Source organism: Pipistrellus hanaki (assembly GCF_964339955.1).
Source record: "Pipistrellus hanaki genome assembly, chromosome: X".
In the NCBI taxonomy this organism is placed as follows: Eukaryota; Metazoa; Chordata; class Mammalia; order Chiroptera; family Vespertilionidae; genus Pipistrellus; species Pipistrellus hanaki.
The window spans coordinates 95,964,983-95,991,524 of NC_140524.1; the positions used below are offsets into that span (position 1 = coordinate 95,964,983).

At 38.7% G+C, this 26,542-nt stretch overlaps 1 protein-coding gene across 2 annotated transcripts in view; it reads right to left on the reverse strand.

Moving 5' to 3' along the window:
• Positions 1-26,542, reverse strand: part of PPEF1 (protein phosphatase with EF-hand domain 1) — a 106,048-nt gene that overhangs the window by 31,629 nt on the left and 47,877 nt on the right. For both annotated transcript variants that reach the window (XM_084869602.1, XM_084869603.1), the window contains 4 exons: positions 23,775-23,835; positions 14,443-14,606; positions 12,420-12,534; positions 9,148-9,194 (listed from right to left, as the gene is read on the reverse strand). In XM_084869602.1, the coding sequence (XP_084725728.1) occupies positions 9,148-9,194; positions 12,420-12,534; positions 14,443-14,606; positions 23,775-23,835 (387 nt within the window). The remainder of the gene's footprint in view (positions 1-9,147; positions 9,195-12,419; positions 12,535-14,442; positions 14,607-23,774; positions 23,836-26,542) is intronic.

The window sequence follows — 26,542 nt, forward strand, 5'->3', positions numbered from 1 at the left end:
ATAGATAGATAGATAATAGATAGAGAAACATTGTTCACTTGCCTCTGGTAAGCACCCCAACGGGGGATCAAACTGGCAACCTAGATATGTGCCCTTAAATGAATCAAACCCACCACCTTTCTGGTGCACAGAATGATGCTCAACCAACTGAGCCACCCAGATGGGCAAAAGTAAATAGTGTTAATGTTATTTAAATCAATGGTTCCCTTCCTTGGTTGCAGATTAAGATCACTTGCAGAGCTTTTAAACATACATAGGTGTCTATCATAATTTCTGGGAGTGGGACTCAAGGAAGCATCCAGTTCCTTGGGTGCTTACAATGTATAATCGAGTTTGAGAACTAGGGATTTAAGTTCCAAACTATAGAAAAAGATGAAAATCTTTCCAGTTCATTTTATAAAACCATAATATCAAAATTTGAGAAAAGCATTCAACTGTCTAAATTTATACTATTACTAGAGGCCTGGTGCATGAAATTTGTGCATGGGGGGGTTTGTCCCTCAGCCTGGCCTGTACCGTCTTGCAATCCGGGACCCCTCAGGAGATGTCCGACTACTTAAACTGACATCTCTCATACAATCTAGGACCACTGGTTCCTAACTGCTCACCTGCCTGCCTGCCTGATCTCCCCTAATCATTCTGCCTGCCTGCCTGATCACCCCTAACTGCCTTGGCACCTGCTGTCGCAGCTTCATCCAGAGGATATCCAGAATGATGTCCAGAAGGTCTTTTAGCTGTCCAGTCTAATTAGCATATTAGATTTTTATTATTACAGATATTTGGATGATAAACAAGTTTTCAACTATGATGAGAAATTTTCTTGTATTAGAACTTACTCATCTCCAGTTAAAGCAAACTTTGTTTATAGGTATTTTATCTCTACTGTGAGCAAAAATAATGAATTTCTTTAATCAAACCTAATTTTAAGAAAAAATAATAATGGTCAACTGAGCCATCAACCTTATACAGCATGCTTTAGACCCAATGAGTTTTAACATTTTCAAAAAGTCACACACATCAAAAGACTGCAATTTGTGATCATGAAGGCCACTCAATAGAATGTCTCAGTCTCTGGAAGTGATTTTTAAAGGAGTTTTAAATGTATATACATGTTGAGCCTCTTAAGTCAACCCCTTCAAAGAAGGCAAGACTCATTTGGATGTATAAAGGTCTGCCCTGTTGGTTCAGGATTAGACATATTACTTTATATAGTCTGAGTAAAAAAATGTTTTAGTCTTAGAATGATACAGGAACTGAAAAATAGACAAGAGGACGAGGAGCTAAGTCTCCTGGGACATAAGTCTCTAGAATATTTAGGCTTTGAATTACTGAGATTTCTCTGGGTTTCCTTCAAAGAAGCAAAACCTGCTGTATACCCCATCCTTCACTCAGTTCAACAGACCGAACTCTCTGGCTTATTCTGCTGCTGATATACAATAAACCATCTATGACATGGAAATGAAATTGACAAATATAGAAAACTCAGGGTAAAGACAACAATGTTTCCCTATGTTGTCATCTGTTTCCTACTGGAGCATTTTAAAATAGACATCTAGAAGTTTTGTATGATGTGCACAAAAATGTCCAACCTACGTGGACATTTTTGTGCATATCATACAATAACTTCTGTACCTCAAATCCACAATTTTATATTTTGTGAGCCCTATTTTAGAGATCTGTTCTTTTGATTGCAACATTCTGCCTTAATCTGAAAAAGAAAATAATTGACCTCTGTGGCAGTGTGAAGCATATCAGTGATAGAGAAAAAAGAAAATATTTAATGAACTTCTCAACTGAAAAGTCACAGGCATTGGGGATGGAGGACGATAGGAAGAGAGAAAGAAAACAAACACCAAGATGGCAATGCTTCCAATGGACAGCATCAGTATAACACCCACAGGGTTAAGACTTAATTAGCTTCTTTCTGTCCATGTGCATCTCTTTTTCAGCTTCAGGAGGTCTCCATTCACAGCATGAATTTAACAAAATAATTTGCCAATACTTGATCTAAAATTTCAAGCTTTGTTTCCAGTGAGGAAAACAAATGTCTTGCAATGTTAACAAGGCTAACTAAGGCTCTGAATGAAGTATTTCAAATTGGTCACTTTAATTAAGCAAAAGTGGCTGATTTAAATTAACTTGTTTAGAAAATAAAATCTAAAAATATGACCTAACCACTGGTATGTAAATTGGTTCACTTGATTATATTGGAGCCATATAAAGTTGAGATGCCTTTCAATACAGGCCTGTCATGGGTAACAGTGTGGTGCTCAGAGGAAAAAATTCTTTTCAAACCCAGATAGGATTATGACCTGAAAATGTCTGGGTTAGTGAAAAGATGCTAAATGGTGTAATTTTTTAAGGACAACCAAATATTGTTGTTGGTGGTGGTTTTTTGTTGTTGTTGTTGTTATTGTTAATCCTCACCGGGGATATTTTTCCATTGATTTTTAGAGAGAATGGGAGGGAGGGAGAGAAACATCAACGGGAGAGAGACACATTGATTGGTTGCCTCCCACAGCACCCCAATCAAGCCTGCAACCAAGGTATGTGCTCTTGACTGGAATCGAACCCAGGACCTTTCAGTCCATGGGCCAACAATCTATCCACTGAGCCAAACCAGCAGGACAACCAAATATTAAAGAAACCAAGATCTTAAACTATCATTAGTGTGAATCTCATCATTTATTGCAATGCATCACCAAAAGTATCCTAATATATAAAAACCCAGGGTCCATAAAATCCAAAACAACCGAAGGCTCAACCGACCAGAAGTCGGTGCTGGGTTTCCATGGCGATCCAGCACTAACTGGCTCAATTTATGAGTCATTGTTTTTTATCAATGTTGTTTCTATATAATGTATTTATTGTTGTTATATATATTTATATATTGTTTTCATATACATTTTACCAATTTTCTTTCATCTCTGACATTTCTATTATAGAGAAAGGGCAAATAGCAATATTAAAATATTTCTTCTAATTAATTGTCTTTCAATGTGCATGAATCTGTGCACTGGGCCGCTAGTATACAAATAAAATATTTTCCAATCATCCAAAACTTTCCTTCATTATTTAGGCAATTACTAAAATTATTTGATTGTTTTAAATGTCACCTCCTCTAAGAAGTCTTCCATGAGGTTAGGTGTCCCTCCAATGTGCTCCCTTGGAGTCTTGTGTTTATCCCAATTATAACTCATCCCCCCTGAATTGTCCTGTTGTTTTATTAGTTGACCTTCCTTCACTAAACTCTGATGTCTTTGGAGCCAAAAACTGTGTTTCAGTCACACTATATCACCAACCTTTAGCAGAAAACCTCATTCATAATAGGCATTTAATACATATACATAAAACAAATGAACTTCATAATCATATATGTATCATTCCACAGTTTATATAGTACCTTGAACACTGTAGGGACCAGACAGAAGTTTATTGAATAAATAAATTAGTAAACAGATTCAATTTAATATATGTTTGGATAACAATATAAGTTTTAAACTAAATCAACCACTTGAATGAAAAGAGTAATATGACTTGGCTGGTGTGGATCACTGGCTGAGTGTCTATCTATGAACACATTTTGGTTCTTGATCAGGGAACATATCTGGGTTGTAGGGTCAATCCCTAGTAGGGGGAATGCAGGAGGCAGCTGATCAATAATTCTCATCATTGATGTTTCTCTTTTTCTCTCTCCCTTCCTCTCTGAAATAAGTGTGTGTGTGTGTGTGTGTGTGTGTGTGTGTGTGTGTGTGTGTATTATATATATAATTTTTTTAAGTAATGTGGTGATGCATCTCAGGGGAACCCTACATTATAATTCTTGCTCTCAGGCTATGCCCTTGGTTGGCCTTGAGCAGTCCCCAGTCCTGCAGCCTACTGATCCTATATATATATATATATATATATATATATATATACACACACATACATATATATATATGCCTAAGTGACCAGTTGGCCAACCAGTAAGTAGCTATGATGTGCACTGACCATCAGGGGGCAGATGCTCAATGCAGAAACTGCTGAGCTGCGGTCAATTGGCAGCAGAGGTTCTCAGGTGACACATCTGGAACCAGAGAGGAGGGAGCCCAATTCCGGGAGAGGGAGGGTTATCACCTGAGAATCGCCCTCTTGCAATCCAGGACCCCTTGGGGGGTGTCAGAGAGCCAGTTTCAGCCTGATCCCCGCAGGCCAGGCCAAGGGACCCCACTGGTGCACAGCACTGGGCCTCTAATACTGTATAAAAGAACTGACAAAGAAGAAACTGTCTAGCAAAACACCAACAGAAAGGTAAAATTTTTCCTGATGTCAAAGCCTGAGGTTTTCCTGGTTTCTACTTTCGGTTGATAGAGAAGAATCAGTTAGTGGGAGCATAATATAAACCTGGTCATTTATAGCTCCAAGAATCTCCAACAGGATGTAGTTTGCCAAACTATTCCCTATCGTTCAAGTTCAATCGGAACTTGAATAAACTTAAAATAATTTTTATAAATAAAACTAAGATAGGTTGATGATGTCAAATTAAATAAGGATTAGTTAAAACATAGTCTCTAGCTTCTTCTAAACAGAAGACAGCTAGCCCATGGCTTACAGCGAGGCAGCTCAAGCCTGGTGCTCCTATGAATGAACCAGAGGAAAGCCCTACAAGCAGGGCATTGCCAGTAATCAGGATTGAACATGCCGTGGATGCATTATCACAGTGAGAATCAGCCATCATCAAAGAAACTCTACCATTTCCTGAAGCAATCAAGCGATTGCTTAGGTTCCTGGCCCATTACTCTTATTTCAATGAATCTTTCTTTTTTTTAATGTTCGCTAAGGCCCAATAATGATACTTACTCATACTGTAAGCATTGCTGAAATGAATTTTCCAGATCACTGAAGTGTACTCCTTTAAAAGCTAGACTACTACATTTTAAAATTGCTTGAACCACTTTGGCTGGGAATGTTTAAAATGTGAATTTGTTTCTTTACTCCTTAACAAAGTACACACTGTACAACTTGAAGCCTTCTTGACCATGCAGACACACCTCACTAAGCACGCCCTTAGGTCGTCTGAGAACTACAGAACACTTCCCAATCTATACACACAGCCCCCGAACCCTGGAAATTAGTACTTCATAGCCCGCCTCATTTTTAGAGTTCTAGATCTCCTCTTACTGTTAGGAACATAATTTATTTTTCTTCACTGTCACTGAATCTCACTTTCACCTTTCCCCTCCCACTCTCTAACCTGTTGGGGGGTGGGAAAGCCAGACTGGCAAACTTGCAGAAAATGTGTCACATAATGCTGGAAAACAAATCAGTTTCACTAAAAAGAGATGTGGACAGGAAGCCAGGAAGGCTGGTCAACAACCTAATTGTTCTAACCACTCACCCTTTAGTTGAGACATTGTTAGCTGAAGCAGCCTCCACCTTGTTTGTCTGTGTAAGTTTCTGTTATTTCCTGCCTAAGGGCTACATGTACATTTCTGTTTATGTCGCCTAAGATGTTTTCCCCAAAGCCTTAATAAAAGGGGATGGCAGGGCCAGAGCAGGGAGTAGTTCTCCCACTAGAGTTGGACTACCGCCTGGCCCCCCATATTGCCAAGTTGAATTTATTCAAGTCTCTTTTCATTTGTGTGCGGCCCTTCTCCAGAACCCGAACCCTGAATTGGAACCCTTTCCACTCGGGACGTGAAAGAGATTCCTATAACATAAGGTTTTACTGATATATGTTCACTGGCCTTTGAGTAAGGGCCTAGGACCTCGCCTGTGAGTAAGGTGCATTGGACAAGAATTTCAAGAGCTCAGAGACACTTTTTACTTAATTCTGGGGTATCTGTGGAAGTGATAAGTAGATGGGAGTTTGACCTCAGGGTACAGATATCACTGACATTTGTATTCAGGTACAAACGCTGTTTTCAGAACAGTTTGTATGCATGATTTTAGGAAGCACTATAGCCTATACTCTGCCATCTATCATCATTCCTCATTTAAACTTTAGATTAAAAAAATAAGAAAGAGGCGGCACCGATTTGGCTCAGTGGATAGAGCATCGGCCTGTGGACTGAAAGGTCCCAGGTTCGATTCCGGTCAAGGGCATATACCTTGGTTGCGGGCACATCCCCAGTAGGGGGTGTGCAAGAGGCAGCTGGTCGATGATTCTCTCTCATCGATGTTTCTAACTCTCTATCCCTCTCTCTTCCTCTCTGTGAAAAATCAATAAAATATATATTTTTTAAATGAGAAAGGAAAAGGCAAAACACTGACTTTTACAAGTTAGAGATCATCAAATAGCATAGTTTTCTGAGACATCTCTGCCCTGCCCTTTTCATTCTCAGCCCTTAACTTAGGACACCCATTGCCAGGAAGCTAAGAGAGTCGCCATCATCATAAGCACACTAGTTCATTCTCCCTTCTCAGACACCATTAACTGCACCATCTTTTCAATTTCTTAAAGTGGAACCTTGCTGTCATCAAGGCCTCTTTCCTCCATTTCCCCTTTTAAATCAGGCAATTTCAAGATTCTGGTGCATGTGGTTTTTTCCCATGTCTAAGATGCATTTTACCTGCTTCTCACTAAAGCCTGTAAAATTCTAATTCATGGCTCTTACAGACTTCTGCTTTGCAAACAAGCTTCTCACCTCCCTCTACCCAAATCCATCCCAATAGTAGTGCCCACTCTTTCATCACTGGACTCTCAATCTCTACTTCCTGAACACTCTCATTGGGTAACTCTCAAAATATTTCTTGCTCTCATGTGAAAGCTATATTTTCACCTTTAGTTCTTTTTATAGTACTTCTTAATACCCACCTCCTCCTGTTTGATCTTTACATTATCTCCTTCCAGTTTTATATGTTCCATATAGTTTACCGCTGGAATTAAAGCAATGTGTTGGAATTCTCTCTTTTCTCAAGTCTACTCCAGAGGCCTTTCCCTGATCACACCTTAATATCTTCAACTACCTAGAGAAATTTTCTTTTCTAAATGCCTTGAAAGTCACTTTCCCCATTTCATGTACTCAACTATTTTCCCTTTTATGTATTTCCCAAAACCTCCAGAGCAATAATTACCAGATTTTCTTTTGTGGTTATTCCACACACACCTCTGCCCTTCCTCCTTCCTCACATTGTAATTGTCAGCAAAACCAGGACTGAACTCCTGAACATTTACATGGTGCTACATAGAGTTCCACAAATGCCTTTCCCCAAACTGCAATTCCTTGGTGTCCTCTTACCATTCTATCATTTCTATCTCTATCACAGCGTTCTGGTTGGAAAGTAGAATGCCCATTTCATAGTAAATAAACTCCCTCTGCCTTCAACTCATTCAGAAAGACTTCTCTCTGGAAATCTGGGCCTGTCTTAAAGACACTGCTGTAGCCATGGCTCCTGCAGCCATCCCAGAGGAAAGGATCTATTCTTCCACAGGATGGACACCTCAGGGTTAGGACTGGGGGAGGGTCTACTTATTCCTCAGAGCCACTAAAACACCAACCCAGCTTTTTATGTTGCCAGCATCAGGTAAAAGCTTCTACTCTTCCTTCAAGGCCTATGACCTGTGACTACACTTCCTTCCCCCTGTTCCCCATCTCTTAGTCCTGTCACAATCTCACTTAATATGCCTGCTTTCCACATGCTTGACCTCTTCATGGCCTCTATTCTCTTCTCCTCACTTCAGCTACCCACTTTCTGGACCTCATTTTGGACCCATTCATCCTAGGATTACGCCCCTTGCAACTTCCCATCCATTCTGTTCCCTAAGGCAGTGGTATGCAAACTGCAGCTCTGAGGCACAGTTTGCCGCTCTGTTGACTAATGAGTTTGTCAACCTTAAGGCCCTAGACCTCAGAGAACATGACAATCCATCAATCCTCCCATTTCTCCCAGTTGATTGGCCCATCCTAGCTTCTCTTCCTTCTCTGCCCAGCTTGGATTCTGGGGCTGATTTCTAGATTTCTCTTTTACCAGTAACCTCAGCAAACGTTTGGCTGGACTTTCTGACACCAACCCTCTACCTGGGCAGCCTCGCATTTCCTCTGACCCCACTCTCTGGCTATCATGCTAGATCCTTGCTTAGGCCTCATGCAGTCTTAGTGGAATCACCTCCTAAGTGCCAGCTCCATTCATCCACTCCTGGTTTGGTCTGCTCCTTTTCCTTCCAAGCTTCCATTCTGAACAGGTGACATGCAAACCTTTCATTTCTATAATAACTTAGTACTGAAAAATGCTTCTGAATATTTGTCATTTTATTAATAAGAAAATCTCTTATGAGGTCGAAGCTCAAGAATATTATAGCCAAAAGAAAAATTAAGGTTTATGATGTTATGTGACTTAAGCTCTCACAGTCTCCAAAGAGTAGAACTGATTGGCCACCATGATAATGAGAATATATTTTCTTTCAGTCCATCTGAGACACCTATGCTTGTGCCAAATTATTCAACATGCTACTTGTGGGGATGACACATTAATCAAAGACAGATAAAGGGATAGCACTGTGAAGGCAGAGGTGACCTCAGGGTCAGTTTTCTACATGCAGTCATCCCAGAAGCAAACATTCAGTTGACAACAGCTGAGTCAGAGAGAGGATTGACTCCAATCCAAGAGACGCAGAGAAATCCCATGCAGACCAAGCTACTCTGTGTCCTCTGTGTGGACTCCCACCAACAAATGAAGCGGAGCCATGGCACTGGAAGAGCAACTGAGCCCAGCAATGGGGAATCGGATAGAGAAGAGAGCAATGTGGAACTTACTATGGGGGACTCCTTTGAGACATAATCAGTATGCATTGGGAGAGAAGACTGATATGTGATATGCTCGCTTCTGAACAAAATAAAATAAAACAGACTGCTCCCCTCCCCACCCTGTGCCATCTAGACATCTACAATGTAATAAAGACCCCAAATACAATCAGGTACGAATCCCAGGGGCTATACAGATAACAATAGCATTGAACAAAGATCGAAATTAAATTTTAAAAAAAAATTTATGAAGTATGTGTAAGAAAAACCCAAAGGATATTCCTCTACAAATCTTTCAGCTTCTTGCATAAAAGCTGTTATATTACATCTGTATTTGTACACATCCCTATTAAAACGAATATTATATGATCTAGGATTGCCCCCCCAAAAAATGCAAATATTTAACAAAATAATCATTTACCTTGGTGAAGATCAAAAGGAGGTCCTCTAATTTTCCATGTAAATCACCTGGAGGGCAAATGAAAAATCACTCTTCAGTAGGAAACAAGAAAATGCCCATTTTGTTACCGAATTTTACAAACTGAAATATTGCTAATATAGTCCAACCATTCTCGGGGCATTGGGTTTTACCCTGTGATGATGTTAATTCCAGGGTGCTATGGAAACTTTGTCCCCTTTCTATAGAGGACAGCATCCAATATTGCAATCATCTATTCACTCCTGCCATTTACACAGCTCTTACCTTACTCTGTGCCAAGCACTGCACTACAGGTTTACATTAATTATCTTGTTCAATCCTTATAACCACTTTATCAGATGGATATTATTTTCATTATTCTCATTTTTACAGATGAGGCTCAGAGTTACCCAACTACCAAGTATCAGAGCTGGAATTCAAACCCAATTTTATCTCATTTCAAAACTAAAGCCCTCATTGATTATTCTGTAATATAATCTCTAAAGGAGCAATAATATCTATCTTGGCAATAAACACCTATATGTTTCCTCTATACCCAGTGTATAGCAGGAACTCAATAAATACATTTAATTGCTAAATACGTAGCTTCTTAAAGCCATGTTTTAAAGAATATGTTCAGGTAGTTGCATTAGAAACTTAAAAAGTATGAGTAGATGGCTCACATTCTTTTGATGAGACAGTTATAAAAAATTAAAAGGAAAGCATTCCTCTATAAAACTCAGCCAAATAAGGGAAACTACATGAATATATGAAGCCATTAATTTAAAAACAAGAGTGAAATATGAATATTTAAAAGGCCTACTTGAATAATTATTTCTAGGTAAATATTTATCTTTCATAAGCTCTGATCATAAATATTTACTCCATGTATTCAACTTAATTACCAAATAGAATTTAATTTGGAAAAAAATTTCCTCAATTTGTTTAAAAACCCATAGCCAAATTCAAATAAATATATACAACAAAATACTCCAATTATAATGGGAATGATAAAATTAAAGTACTTATCACAGCACTTATTCATAAATTGACTGTAACATTAACATTAAGAGCATATTAATACTATTGTATACTTAAATCTCATGCTTTCATGTGGTCTCACTCTAAATCTAAAAAATAAAAATGGAAGGACTTTTTACATATCAGTTAAATATATTTTTTACTAATTTTATTTTCCTAATTGGCTTCAGGGTGACTCATCTTTCAAAGATTTGGATAGACAGAACTGTTGAAGCTCTCATGCTAAAAATGAATTGGTTTTAGTGTATTAAGAGAGTATAAAAACATTTATAACTTCTACGTGGACAGCAAACAAAAGCCATATCATGGAAAGATAGCTACAGAAAGGTATTTCCACTGCAAACAAAACATGAGTGTAGAACTGGTTATGATTTATAACATAATTGTAGACTAAAACACCTCCTATATTTCTGTGTGTGAGTCTTCCTTGCAGAGGGACCACGCTTATCTTCTCTGTACCATTCCAATGTTAGTGTATGTGCTGCAGATGTGAGCATAAAACACTCCTATATTTCATGCATGTTGAGGACCATTGTAGCCTGTTTAGTTGTGTATATAAAATATGCATCTGGAAATTAAGATAATGGTAAAATTTCATCACAATTTCTTTCCCTCTCCTAATACTATCTTAAACAGAAGATGTTTTTGAAAATATGAACCTAATTTTAAACTTTAAAAAAAAATAATGACCAATTTTTCTAAGTTCAATGGGACTATTAAAATATAAAATAATTCCCATGTTATGGGAACCTACTGACCTTGGCTTTTCCTTTTACCAATGGTGCTATGTGGGAAAAGCCTAGAAATAAATGCCCAAGATGCAGGGATCATTAAATGAATGGAACTGTCCCATCAATCTACAATATATTCCCTAACCTTTGTCTCACAATGGAAAATGAAACAGCAATCAGAGCAGTACATGATGTGGAGTTAGGATAGCAGATATGGCTCTAACTAGAGGGCCTGCTTTTAATCATGACCCTGTCACTAACCAGCTGAGTAAGCTTGGCATGACAGACAGATGGTCTCTGTAAGAACCTCTCATTTCTTACACTGTGTGATTCCAGGATTCCATGCCCTCTAATTAATTCATGTCTTCTTCCAGATCCTTTTATCCAAAGATAAGTCACCATGGCACCTGGAGGTATACTGAAAACATGGGGGGACAGGCCCCACTCTCTGTTTGGACTATTATATATATTCTGAGAGCAAATCTAGCCTTGGCATCATAGATAGGCATGGCCTCCTTAATCTCATGACTCCAAATCCTTTGTTTCCATGAAAAGCAAGAGTGGTGAAGCCTTGAATAAAAGGCCCCCACTGCTGAGATGCCTCATCTGCTCGGCAGAGATGTGGTGGCCTGATTCGGTTGGAATTAAACCATTGAAGACTCTTCAAAAACCTGAGTCAAGGCATGCCATGAAGTATGTGCTGCTACGTCAAGTCCCTGTCACCGCTATCAGATGCTAGAAATGGAAATGGTTTAATTAGATTGTCAAATCCACGTCTACCTGCCAAAGTACAAGAAACACGGGCTAAAAATTGATTTGGAAAATAACAATCACTGTTTTGTAACCTAAAGGCTTAATTAGAAGTTAAGGGAGTTGCTGTTTCTTCCACGCACTCCACTCTCAGACGGTTGCAAGCATGCTGAGAGCACCAACTGTGTTGAATTTCAATGTGTACTGTTTCTTGAAGCAATATCCTGCCAGGCTGGCCTATAGGATAACACAATCTCAATCTTGTTATTTAGAAGAACAAGGAACAGATTTCTGGGACATTCCCACTCTTCCAAACGCTGCAGAGACCAGTTGGAAAAAAATCTAAAACAGCAGCCAAAAGCAGAGAAGACTTTAATCTCCACCCTGCCTTTGGCTTTTCTCTTCCCAGCATAAGTGGCATGCAGAGGCCCACCTGGGAAAAGCAACATGGAACAAAGATAATGAGAGCTAGACAGAGGGCAAAGAACGCTTATTCCACCCATGGGTGGTTTCTGTATTAAAACGCTGCCTTTATAAAAAGCTGTGGGTTCTTTAATTTCTCACATAATTAATTCCTGCCAGCTGGTATGCAAAACAAAGACAAGATGGGGAACAGTATTATCATGATAGATAACTCTATATTAACACATTTCCCTTAACACAGTCCAATTTATGCAGTTTTCAAGTTAGGCAAATGACGTGGAACCAAGAGGCTCCAAAATATTAATTTGGCAACACTGCTCTAAGACTTACCACAGATGGTTATCTCTTTGGTGGGACAAGTTCTTATATGATTAAAATTGGGCATCTGCTTCATGGCTTCCCTAGTTTCAAACAGTATCTCTAAAACGTAATAGGCATGGAGTATCTGTGAGGGCAAAAGAGCAGAAAAAGATATGACGAACTAGGAAGAAAGGCATGACTGAATAGAAAGCTATAAAGGTGGAGCATATGAACACACTGCAGGTAGCCGTATTTCAGGACCATCTCTAAATCAGTCTCAAATAGATGATTCCAGCACAGCATCTGGCATATAATAATCCCTCACTAGAGATCTGTAAATTGAATGAATGAATGAATGAATGAATGAATGGTGCCTAGGACATTTATACTCCCACGTTCTTAATTGACATCACCCAATTACAGAACATTTCTGATTATTCCTGGTCAGTAAATTCCAAGTGAAGTGATGGGGGGAAAATTGGAGACTCCTTTGCCCTAAGGAAGTGTGCAAATAAATAAATAAAAAGGAGGATAAGGAGAGAGAGAATGAGAAGTAGAGACTGATGAGGAGGGGCTGCTTTGCATTTGTCTGGAATGTCCTGGCACCTAGGATGGCAACTAAGCGCTGGGTTCTGAGAGATATAAAAAGGAAGCCAGGCGTCCCATGTGTGGCTCAATTGTTGGTACACAGATTGTGTGAGTCTACAGAACAGCAAGCATATTTATATTGTACAAGTCTAAGTATAAAACATATACAACCCCCAAATAAACCATTTGGATTATCTCCTATTATGACCATTCCATTGCTCTCCTCCAATTCAGTTCTTGATGACATCATTGTTTTGGACAGATTTACTCTGTTTTCTCCTCTGGGGTTTTTGTTTGTTTTAAATCCAGAGTGTTGTTCTCCCTTTTTTTAATTATAAAATATTCCAAATACACAAGCCAAAAAGTAAAACAGCCAATAAAAATTTAACAGATGTTAACACCACTTTATGGGTCAGGACTATTGGCAGTCCTAATATAGTAGTCACTAGTCAGTCCCATGGGGCTACTGACCACTTGAAATGGGGCTAGTGGAAATTGAGATATGCTATAGGCACAAAATACATACCAGATTTCAAAGACTTAGTATGAAAAAAAATTACATGTTTAGTTAAAAACTTTTAACATATTAAAATAATTATATATGCTGGATTAAATAAAAGATATTATTAAAATTAATTTCTCCTGTTTCTTTTTACCTTTTTAATGGGACTACTAGAAAATTTTAAAATATTTGTGACTCACATTAAACTTCTATTAGACATCACTTGTTTAGATTACTGAAGGCTGAGAGAGGGGTCATATCTACATATTGTTCAGATACTGCTTTGGGTATGGAATTTAGGACATATGGAACCCTTTGGAACAATCATGACTCATGGTATCTTGAAATTTCCATTTCCCTGGCTACTAAAATAGTAAAATTGTTTTCTATCCCAGACCCCAAAAAATCTATGATTTAAATTTGGAGAATTTTCTTATTTTCAAAATATATGTTATTGATTTTTTTACAGAGAGGAAGAGAGAGGGATAGAGAGCTAGAAACACTGATGAGAGAGAAACATTGATCAGCTGCCTCCTGCACACCCCGCACTGGGGATGTGCCTGCAACCAAGGTACATGCCCTTGACTGGAATCGAACCTGGGACCTTTCAGTCCGCAGGCTAGGGGGTGAATAGGTGGCAGCTGGTCGATATTTCCCTCTCATCGATGTTTCTAGCTCTCTATCCCTCTCCCTTCCTCTCTGTAAAAAAATCAATAAAATATATATTTAAAGAATTTTTTTAGAAAGGAAATGCCATAAATAAGCAATGGACAGAGAGGAGGTTTCTGTGTATCTGAGGATACCTCATTAATGGGTTAAGCAAAGCACAGGGTAGCCTTCACTTGATGTGAAGGTTTTCCCCAAGGGAATGCGTTTCTGCTGAAGTGTTTTCATTCACTGACTCAACCAATAGTCATTGAACACTTTATGCACAGAATCAAGGCAGTATCTGCTTCCACTTACCTGCTGCTGCTTAAAGGCCTCAATCATTACATTAAGAGAATTACTATTGAGTGGAAATTGCAGCCGAGGGCCAATATAGGAGTCCGGAATCTCTATTATCCCTACACATTCCTGTCTACCCCTGTCGTCCTGGTGGGAGCAACCAAACAGCCGATTTACTAAAGCTGGAAAGAAAAAACAGAAAGGGTGGAAAAAATCAACATTCCCATACTTAAATGTAATCAATACCTTCTTGAAAGTCTAGCCCATGTAAGGCACTGTGCTAAATGTTATGAATGCCGTGATATCCCACTTATAACCATGAGGAATGATTTGTTCTGAAACCAGTAGGTAGATGCATATGAATCACTATAATCACTTCCTGGGTGGATATTTTACCAAATCAGTGAGTTCATCAGTGGGGAATGGAGGGATGAGCACAGGGAAAACTGATCAATCATGGTATTCTGATGCTCTGAAGCTCTAACTCTACTTTTTTTTTTTTTTTTTGCCCACTCTTACATCTCAGATTTTTACAACTAGTGTTGAAAACATAACAATGCATTCTATTTGGCTCAAACATCTGCTACTATTCATGATCTACAGAAAATCAAACGGCAACATTTAATTTTCCCCGTTAAACACTTCAAATTTTACTTCGCTGTAATTGATTTGTCTCCTCTTCACATAAAAACAAAATTTCTGACGTGATTTTCTTTTTCTTCTTGGTAACAAAGCAGATAAAGTAAGTTGGCAAACCATTGGCAGAAATTGCAAAGGCCCTCTCTCTCAAGACACATTTCCATGTCACATTGTCTGCACTGTTTATTTTGGTAGGTGCTGAGATCCAGTGTCCCTTTCTGGCTAGATTGCCCATAAAATGATCAGCTCAAGTACAGAAATCCGGCCAAATCAGGTAGGGAAAGGTGAGAGGGGATATTGTAGATTGATTTTATCAGTGATCCCAATTCTCTATCCCAAACCCTGGCATGCCCTATTTAATGTGATTTTGAAGATTCTATTTCCCCAGCCCTTGAAGCTGGTTCGTGACTCGTGTTGGCCTACAGAAAGTGGTGGAAGTGTTACATACTAGTTCCAAGCCAAGGCCTCACAAGGACTTGTTTGTTTCCATGCTCTCGCTTTTGAAACCATGCCACTACTATGAAGCCCTGGCTAGCCTACTGAAAGCTCCAACACCATGGGGAGCAGAGCTGAGTCACCCTAGCCAAGCCCGTCCTAGATCGGCCACCATCCAGCAGACCTCCAGACACGAGCGAACTCCACCCAAAACCCAAAAAACTGCCCAATCAAGACTGCTAAGAACAGCAGACGTGCTCAGCTAATCTGTAGACTGACGAGCAAAAAGAAATGTTTATTATATGCCACTGAACTATTGTGGTTGTTTAATACACAGTATTATTATGGGAAACATAAGTGATACAGAGGATGATGACATACTTTTCAATTCATTAACAATCAACTGCTACTAAGGTCATTAATCAGAAGTTGTCTGTAAGCAGTTTCTCTCATTTTGAATATTTAGAGTAGACATGTTTGCCAGGTGGGTACTGGAAATATTGGGAGGAACACTTTGTAAAGTATATAGGGGTGGGCAAAGTTGGTTTATTGTTATTCATACGGAAAAATATATAATTCAAGAATAAACTGATGAACCAAAAGATAGATATAGAGACAGTATATCAACAAGTAGACTGTCAAATTATAGCGGGGAGGGGAGGAAGATCTGGGGGAGATAATAGATCAACCGAAGGACTTTTATACATGCATATAAGTACAACCAATGGACACAAAACTCTGGGGAGGGAGGGGATGTGTGGGAGGGAGGGAGGGGGGCAAAAAAAATCAATAAAATATATTAAATAAATAAATAAATAAAAATTAAAAATTAAAAATTAAAAAAAATTTAAAAAAGAATAAAAATAGTTTTATGTCCTGACAACTATGAACCTACTTTTCCCACCCCTGTATGACTAACCAGTATGCTAGACTTCTGAAATGAATACAAAATTATATTGAACATAAATTGTAATTGAAAAATAAAAAATATCCTATATAATAAAGAGGTAATATGCAAATTTTCCATCACACTGTGACAAGATGGCAGCACCCACAGTGGGGGCAGGCCCGGCCACCTCACACACCTGCCATCCAAGTCCCTTCAGCCCCACTGGGGCCCTCAGGTCCTCCTGAACCCCGCACTGACTGACAGCTCGCCCAGGCTCCTCCAACAAGCTGCCCATCCCTCTCTTCCCTCCTCCCCTGAAGCTGAGGCCTGACTATGGTGTCCAACAAATTGGAAGTTATAACTCATGTCACTGAGAGTATCCTCCATCCTTAGCCTGGCCCGGCCACTCCACACACCTGCCACCGGAATCTCCTCAGCCCCACCGGAGGCCTCGGGTCCTCTTGTACTGCCCACTGACTGAGGCTCAGGCAAACAGGTCAGGCCGAGGCTCAGGCAAACAGGGCCACTGAGGGCCAGCTTGAGGCACAGGCAAGCCTCAGATGGCAGCTGCCCAGCCGCCCAGGGCCAGCCGAGGCTTGCGCTGTCAGCAGTGGCAGCAGCAGATGTGTGATGGAGGTGTCGCCTCCCAGACTGTGAAAGGGGGCAGGCTGGGCTGAGGGACCCCACACACACACTCCAGTGCAAGAATTTTCATGCACTGAGCCTCTAGTATGTATGTGTGATAGGACATTTTGGTTAATGTTGGAAGCAAAAACCAAAGTTAAAACATTACTTCCACACACACTGCCCCACTCCCACTGCCACCCGTTTCTGATTAAACCTAGTGCTATGTATAGCAGCTTTGGCTATCTACCTGTGGGAGGAGGCTGATATGGAAAAGCAGACTGGAGCTGATGTGTAGAGTCTCTCCATCAAATCCTACAAATTGCTTTTGATTAACTAAAATAGGACACAGAAAATGTCTGCTTCCAGGTCACCTTGTACCTTTGGAACACCCAGAGTTGTCGACCTACTCTGTGCCTCAGAATAAAACCATTAATCTGCAAATGTGAAGTGTAGTTGTACCTCTAAATATACCTTACTTAGAGGTCAGAGCACTTTTGCCAAATAGGTCTAGGTAGAGCTTGTCTGGGACTCTCCTACCAAAGAGGGCCATTGGAAAGCAATGTACAGCATAGTGACTCTAGTTAACAATACTCTAGTGCAGTGGTCGGCAAACCGCGATTCACGAGCCACATACGGCTCTTTGGTCCCGTGATTGTTCTAACACCACTTCTTCAAAATAGACTTTCTCAGGCTGAAAACCAACTTCTGCGCATGGGAAATGAAGTTTCAATCGCACTGTACGCACGAGCCCGCACATGGTATTTTGTGGAAGAGCCACACTCAAGGGGCTAAAGAGCCAGATGTGGCTCGCAAGCTGCAATTTGCCAACCACTGCTCTAGTGTATATTTCCAAGTTTCTAAGAGAGTGCATGTTATTTATTTATTTATTTATTAATATATTTTTATTGATTTCAGAGAGGAAGGGAGAGGGAGAGAAGAGAGAGAGAAACGTCAATGATGAGAGAAAATCATTGATTGGCTGCTCGTCTTCTACTGGGGATTGAGCCCGTAACTCAGGCTTGTGCCCTTGGCCAGAATCAAACCAGGGACACTTCAGTCCACAGGCTGATCCAAACCAGTTAGGGCAACAGCCTAACTTTTAGAAGTTCTCACCACACACAAAAAAAAATTGTAACTATGTGAGTTGGTGTGGATAAGTTAACTAACTTTGTGGTGGTAATCATTTCACAATAAATACATAAATAAAATTATTAGATTGTACACTGTAAACTTATACAATATTATACGTCATTTATATTTCAATAAAGCTGGGAAAATATTTAAATGAAATCAACCTACAGTAGCGATCTACAAATTTCTTTTTCTGCTATATACAATAATTAAATCAATATGATTCTAGCACGCTACAACTGAGAGATGTATGAGAATAGATAGCTCAGAAATATGCCCTATTACACATTCTTTTTTTTAAAATCTTAACAATAAAGATTTATTAAATTTAAAAAAGAAATAAAAAGCTTATATTTACAAGTAAAATAATTGATATTTTTAGTGCAATGGCATTTTAATTCTTGATGAATGAGAATGGTAGTGGTTTCCATTTTGTACATAGTGTGGCATACTCAGTAGCATTTAAAATTAAATGTAGAAAATGTTCAATGTCACTAATCAAGGGGGAAATGCAAATCAGAACCACACAATATCACCTCCCACTGCCAGAAAGGCTGTTATAAAAAAGACAAGAAGGGGTAAGTGTTGTGAGGAAGCAGAGAAATGGGAACCCTTGTGCACTGTTGATAGAATTGTAATCTGGTGCAACCAGATGGAAAACAGTATGGAAGTTCCTCAAAATTAAAATTAGACCTAACATATGACCCAGCAATTTCACTCCTGGTTATTGTAGAAATCCAAAACACTAATCAAAAGGATACATGTACCTCTGTGTTTATTGCAACATCAGTTACAATAGCACAGATGTATTACACATTCTTTAAATAAATATATTATGAAGGAGGTACTACAAATCATGGTGAAAAGATAAATTATGAATGTATAAGAAAAATGGTAAACTAATATGAAATTTTCTTTGTAGTTGTATTTTTTAATTGTTCTCAATCACTAGGCATCAAAATGTCCTTTTTTAGTTTAATATTAAAACATTCAAAATTTATAAAGTGTTAACTTTTTAAAAAGTCAAGCCATTAAAAAATATAAAAATACAGGCATAGCAATCACATTTTAAATATTTCAGGGCCTTCTAAGTTTAGAAGCAGAGAGATTCCCAAAGAAAAATATATTTAGATTTAAAAAGAAATATTTTAAATAATTAATGCATGAACATTTTCTAAATCTGACAAAAAATATAAACTTAGATATCAAGAAGCTCAGTAAAATCCATGCAGGATAAGTAAAATTAAACCTTATCAAAGCACATTATGGTTTAAATGCTATTTTCCAATGTTAATTAGGTTAGGCTTTTTTCTTCCCTACCTCCTTCAGGTGAGGTATGATATGTTATCATTTGTAACACAGTCATGTTCATTTGTCACAGTGTGTATTCCATTTTGGAAACACATACACACATATAGTACACTTTGTTTTTAATTATATTTTTAGGAATGTGAAACATTATCATGGTTTTAAGAGTCAGAACTACAAAAATGAATTCTCAGAGACATGCGACTCTCCCCTCAGCCTTCTACCTAATCCACATTCTACCATTCCTTCTTTCCTGCTCCCACCCATCTCCTCAATTACCTGTAGGTAAAAAAAATGTCATTAGTTTCCTGTTTATCCTGTAGGTTTATTCTGTATTTATTTTTTCACAAATGAGTGTGTATGTGTGTCTGTCTGTGTGTGTGTGTGTGTGTGTGTGTGTGCAATCAGGGTGCCCCCCAAAATGTGTACTATTCAAAGTGTGTGTATACAACTTGGGGGAATATCCCTGCATATGCACTTAGTGGCCAAATTATTATGATCTCTGAATGCATAATAATCTGGCCACTCAGTGTATATCCTATATAATAAAAGGCTAATGTGAAAACTGTCCCCTCAACCAGAAGTTCAACCAGCAGGCAGGCTGGCCAACCGCCCATGTCCTCTTCCCCTGGCCAACCTGGCTGGACCCACCCATGCACGAATTCATGCAGCAGGTCTCTAATACACACACACACACACACACACACACACACACACACAGGCCAGATTATTATTTGTTCAGAGATCATAATAATCTGGCCACTCAGTGTATATACATATATAAAGATTTCTTAAACAAGATAGAAAAACCACTAATCATAAAGAAAAAAAATTGTACTGCAATGGAATAAAAAATGTCTGTTCATCAAAAAACACTTTTTAAAGACTGGGATGGGGGAATAAAAGACAAAGACTAGAAGAAGATATTTGCAACACATTTCACCTAACAAAGATCAATATTCTTATAATTAGAATGCTTAGAAAATTCACACCAATTGCTAATAAAAAGACAGGCAAAAAACTGGATCAGGCACTTCATTGAGCAGGATATGCATGTGACTGATAAACATACAAAAATTGTGAGCAGCCCTAACCAGTTTTGCTCAGTGGATAGAGCGTCAGCCTGCAGACTGAAAGGACCCAGGTTCGAGTCCAGTCAAGGGCATGTACCTTGGTTGCAGGCACATTCCCAGTAGGGAATGTGCAGGAAGCAGCTGATCGTTGTTTCTCTCTCATCGATGTTTCTAACTCTCTATCCCTCTGCCTTTATCTCTGTGAAAAATCAACAAGATATCTTTTTCTAAAAAGGTGAGCAATTTCACTGCTCACCAGGGAAATGCACGTTAAAGTGGAAATGTGATACCACTACATACCCACCAAATGGTTAAAATGAAAAGGAGACACAATTACAAGTGTTGGCGAGGATATGGAACAACTGGGACTCTCACACACTGGTGGCAGTACCACTTGGTACAACTTTGTAAAACTGTCAGTATCTAATAAATCTGAACATATGCATGCCCTATAATCCAACTCTTCTACTCCTGGGTTGTGGTATATCTTTATAGTAATGATCCCCATTGAAACATGCTTCCTTGTACCCATATCCCTTTGCAATATAATGCTGCTGCTGCTCCCTGCAAGAGAGGGAGCTTTCCTAACCCCTTGGAATCTGCAGCTGGCCTTGGATGTGCTTTGACAAAGAGAAGATGGCAGAACTGATTTTGTGTGTGTTCCAGAGCTTAGACCTTAAATGGCCTTGCAGTCTATGCCTTTGATCCCTTGGAATCCAGCTGCCATGTAAAAGAATGCAGAATATCCTGTTGGACAGAAAGGCTGCATGAAGAGAATTAAGTTGTCCAAGTTCATAGCTAACACCAAAACGTCCCAGGCTTGTAAGTAAAACCATTTGGACCTCCCTGCCCCACCAAGATGGGTTGAGTGAGCTCAACTGATACCATCTGAAACAAAGATAAGTCATCCCCACTGAGCCCTGTTCAAATGCCTGACCCACAAAATCATAAGCAAAAAAATGGCTGTTGTTTTAAGGCCACTAAATGTTGGGGTGGTTTGTTAGATAGCAATATATAACTGAAAATGAGTACTTAGCAAAAGAATACATATGCTTACCCAAATGGACATGTACAAGAATATGCATAGCAGTAAGTACCATTTAAATGAGCAAAACTGAAAACAACTCAAAAGTTTATAAACAGAAGAATGAATAAATTTTTGGCACATTAATAAATAAGGAATATTATTCAGCAATAAGAATGACCAAACTGCATCAACATAAATGAATCTCACAGATACTGTAAGTTGTGTAAAAGAAGCCAGACTCAAAGCTCTATGCTTCCATTTATTTGGAGAAGTTAAAAAAAACAAGCAAAATTAATCTGAGGTGAAGAAGTAAGAAAAATAGTGAAGAGAGATTGGATAAGGATTGGAGAGGGACGGGGCGGGGGGGGATTCTGTAGTTCTAATAATGTTTTATTTCTTGTTCTGGGTTTGTTTACTTTTAGAAAATCTATTGTCATGTACTTATGATTTTTGTACTTTTCGTAATGTAAAATTTACACAAGAAAATTAAGCCACTGTCCCCTTCTTTGATAAAATTGTAAGTATATTTTTAAATCACCAGCAGAATTTTTTAAATGTAGATTTTTTTTTTTTAATCAGAGACTGAGTAAATATACGTAGGCTGGAACCCAGCTATCTGTGGCTGTGAATCTCCATAAGCAATTCTGATGCATAGGCTAAACAGAGATATTAGATCATTAGCAGAAATAATGCTACTTCATTTCATCATCATTATATTTCCTCTCAAAAATATTTTTTACAAAGAAAATGAAATAACTCTCATTCTTTTTGATAATTGCAATTATCTAAAAGAAAGAAAATGCCAAAATACTTACTTCCACCAACTCCTCATGTTTGGCTATTCCACCATTCAAAAAGTTTCCATAGATCATTAAACACTTTAATTAGTTTCATACATATGTACTTAGCTCAAAGCATGCCATTAAACCACCACGCTCTTGCCATTTCAACAGGTGTTCACTAGATTATTTAAAATATGCTCTTAGATGTCATAAACAGTTTAAATTAGAAAAAAATGCTTCCCCCAAATTGAAGAAAAAGTTTTAAAGTCTAGCATTTACCTTGCAAATAGCAGGCAGATGTTAATTTGAAGGAGAAATACATGCCTTGTGAAAAACTATTATTTTAAAATCATTTTTAACCATATCTATGTTGTCTGTCTCTCGATATCTATGCAGAAGTCAGAGACATAATGGAGCCAATTGTATTTAATCCACCATTTCCCCAAGATCTATTTCATGAAATACTCAAGATATTTTTATCTTTCAGCACAAAAGTTTCATGGAAAGCCTGGCTGGTATAGCTCAGTGATTGAGCATCGACCTATTAATCAGGAGGTCAGTCGGATTCCTGGTCAGGGCACATGCACAGGTTTTGGGCTTAATCTCCAGTGTTAGGCAAATTGATCAATGATTCCCTCTCATCTTTGATGTTTCTATCTCTTTCTCCCTTCCTCTCTGAAATCAATACAAATATTTTTTCAAGTTTCATGGATAAAAAATAAGATCCTCCTTACTAGACTACTACTGTACATCAATAAATCGTGGTTCAGAGAAGGTATTAAACAAAGTAACATTGAATGAAACCTAATTCAGTTTTTTGAAAGTGAGAGGATTAAATGGTCAATTTAGTAGATACCCATCAGAGATGGAAAAAGCCAGCTGAACTGATTTCACTGTTGTTTGGTGTCACCTAGACAAGATAGGTGGGCATCTTTTTTTTTTTTAATATAATAAACATCCCCGAATTTAATAAGAAGGAAAAAGAAAATTTTTCTTATTTTAAAACAAATGACAAGAAAGCATTTATAGTACAAAAGCTCAAAATAAAAAAACCCTAAAACAATGGGGAGGGAGGGGATGTGTGGGAGGGAGGGAGGGGGGCAATAAAAAAAAAATCAAGAAAATATGTAAAATCAAAAAAAAATAAAATAAAATAAAAGTAAATAACTCATGAAAAAAAAAAAAACACCCTAAAACAGATGCTAAAATTCATAGGAACTTAATACATAATAATGGTATTACCACACATCAACAGAGAGAAAAATGGCCACAAATAAAAACGGTTATCGCCCTAGCCAGTTTGGCTCAGTGGATAGAGCGCCGGCCGGTGGGCATCTTTTCAATTATTTAGTGTTCTCCTGTCTTCAGAGTTTACATTCCTTGGTGAGGACAATTCAATATTTAATGAGTGCTTTTAAAAATACTGAAGTTTTACTTACTTGGATCTTTCTCTTGTATATGTACGTAGTTTTCCAACATGAAGGAAAAGAAATTGGATAACTGGATAAAATAAAAACACATTAATCAATTAATGAATCCCAAATAGCTACTGTAATAAATGCTATTGGTATTTCATGTAAGTCCCCTTTAATCTTCTAGGGCTCTCAACTCCCAGCTGCACAAGGTCCCACCTCTACTTGCCCCCCTCCTCCAAGATGAGAGGTACCTTCCCCAGAGTTGCATAGGATTTCATATATCCATCCTCCTGGGAGGCTGCCCGTAGACATGACTAACTGAACCAAGGGTATTACAGCCCAGACCCCCAGTTCCCTTGCCACTGGGTGGAATAAACCAGGACGTACTTTAAAGCTCCCAATGGGATCAGACTGAGGTCAGCTTCTCCAGAAACCATAGTTTTCCCTAGTTTCTTCCCTTGTCCAATCTTGCTTTCCTCACTTTCATATATGATTTTCCTGAGCACACTTTTAGGAAATCATCTGTACCAGAATCTCTGATTCAGATTCTGATTTTAGGAAACCAACCTAATTTAGCTACTAAATTTTGTTCATTATAGTTTCTTATTTTTCTTTTGGTAGTGAGATGAAGAGTTAAGGGATACTTTTAAATGTCAAATATATTTGAGAAATAAGGAAGGAGAGAGGGAGGGAAAGATGGAAATCCACCAGCATTCCAACCATCACATAGATGCTGCCTCTATGCCTACCAATTATCTGTAAAAACCTGCATTTATACAGCACAAATAACTCCTCCAAGCCCTGTCTCCCATAAAGAGTGACCACTAAGGAACCTTATCAACCTGGGAATAGGTCTGGGAGTTCAAGGAAGGCTTTCCATACAAATGTCAAAATGTGTAAGTTTAACACTGTTGATGGGTTTGTCAAGAGTTAATAGAAAACACAATGAAATGCCACTGCACTCACACTAGGATGTCTATAATAAAGAAGATAGATAATAACAAGTGTCAAAGATGTGGTGAATTTGGACTTCTCATATACTGCTGGAGGGATGTAAAGCTACTTGGGAAAACAATTTAGCAATTACTCAAAAAGTTAAACATAGAGTTACCAGATGACCCAACAATTCCACTTCTAAGAATATACCCAAGAGAATATGTTCCCATAAAATCTTTCACACAAATATTCATAACCACATCCTATATAATGAAGAGGCAATATGCAAATTGACCATCATGCCCTCGTACAAGATGGCCTACTCCAGGGGTCCTCAAACTTTTTAAAGTGGGGGCCAGATCACGGTCCCTCAGAGAGCTGGAGGGCCGGACTATATGAACAACTAATTCCTACTGTAACACCTCGGCTGCGCTCACTGCCCAAAAAACCTGGCGGGCCGGATCAGACTCCTCTGCGGGCCGCATGTGGCCCGCGGGCCGTAGTTTGAAGACCCCTGGTACTCCATGTGGTCACAAGATGGCTGCCCCCATGTGGTCACAAGATGGCCGCCACAAGATGGCCAGCAGGGGAGAGCAGTTGTGGGTGATCAGGTCAGCAGGGGAGGGCAATTGGGGATGACTGAGCCTGCAGAGAAGGGAAGACAGTTGGGGGCAACAGGGCCAGCAGGGGAGGACAGTTGGGGACAGCTGGGCCTGAACAGGAGGGAGGGCAGTTGGGGGCAACCGGGCCGGCAGGGGCAATTGGGCCAGCAGGGGAGCATTTAGGTGTCAATCAGGCTGGCAGAGGAGTGGTTAGGGGGTGATCAGGCAGGCAGGCAGGCAAATGGTTGGGAGCCAGCAGTCCCTGATTGTGAGAAGGATGTCCGACTACTGGCTCCCAGATTGGAGAGGGTGCAGGCTGGGCTGAGGGACACACACCCCCCTCCAGTGCACAAAATTTTGTGCACTGGGCCTCTATTTATTTATAATAACCAAAAAGTGGAAAAAAGTTAAATGACCTATCTACTGAGAAATGAATAAACAAAATGTGTGAAATCCATACAGTGGAATATTATCCATAAAAAGGAATAAAGTACTGATATACAATACAACATGAATGAACATTGGAGATATTATACTAAGTGAAAGAAGTCAGACTTTTACAAAAGGATCACATTTTCTGTGATTCCATTTATATGAAATGGTGAGAAAAGGCAAATTCATAAAGACAGAAGACAGATTAGTAGTTGCCATGAGCTGGGAAGAAGGGGAAATGGGAAGTGACTGCTAATGACTATAGATATTTTTTTTGGGGGGGGGGTGATAAAAATGCTCTAAAATTTATTGTGGTGATGGTAATGACTTCAGGTATATACCAAAGGCCATTAAATTTTACACTTTAACTAAACTGTATATCAAAAAATCTGTTATAAAAAGAGTCAATATTAAAGAATGTACTAAAACTAGAATGTGTGCATATAAAGCATACCAATTTTAGAGCTCACTCTACCTTTATACTCATCACTACATTCCACAGTGCTTAAAAGACAGCTCACACTGTGAGCTAATCAAGGCAAAGGGAAAATCTGATTGAATCATAATATATCATCTTTATAACTGCCAAGAATAAATCAAGCAATGTCTTTGATACTTTTTAAAATTTTTCTTAATTATTTTTAAAGATAATGTAATAAATTTGCATATAAGTATGATTGTTGGAAACTACAAACAATACAGAATGAAAATGAGAATTCCTCTCCCATCCACTCCCACTCCTGTCTCCAGAAATAACCTCTGGAAATACTTCACTGTATAGCTTTTTCCAGACTTCTGCTGTATATTTAATTTTCTTTCATA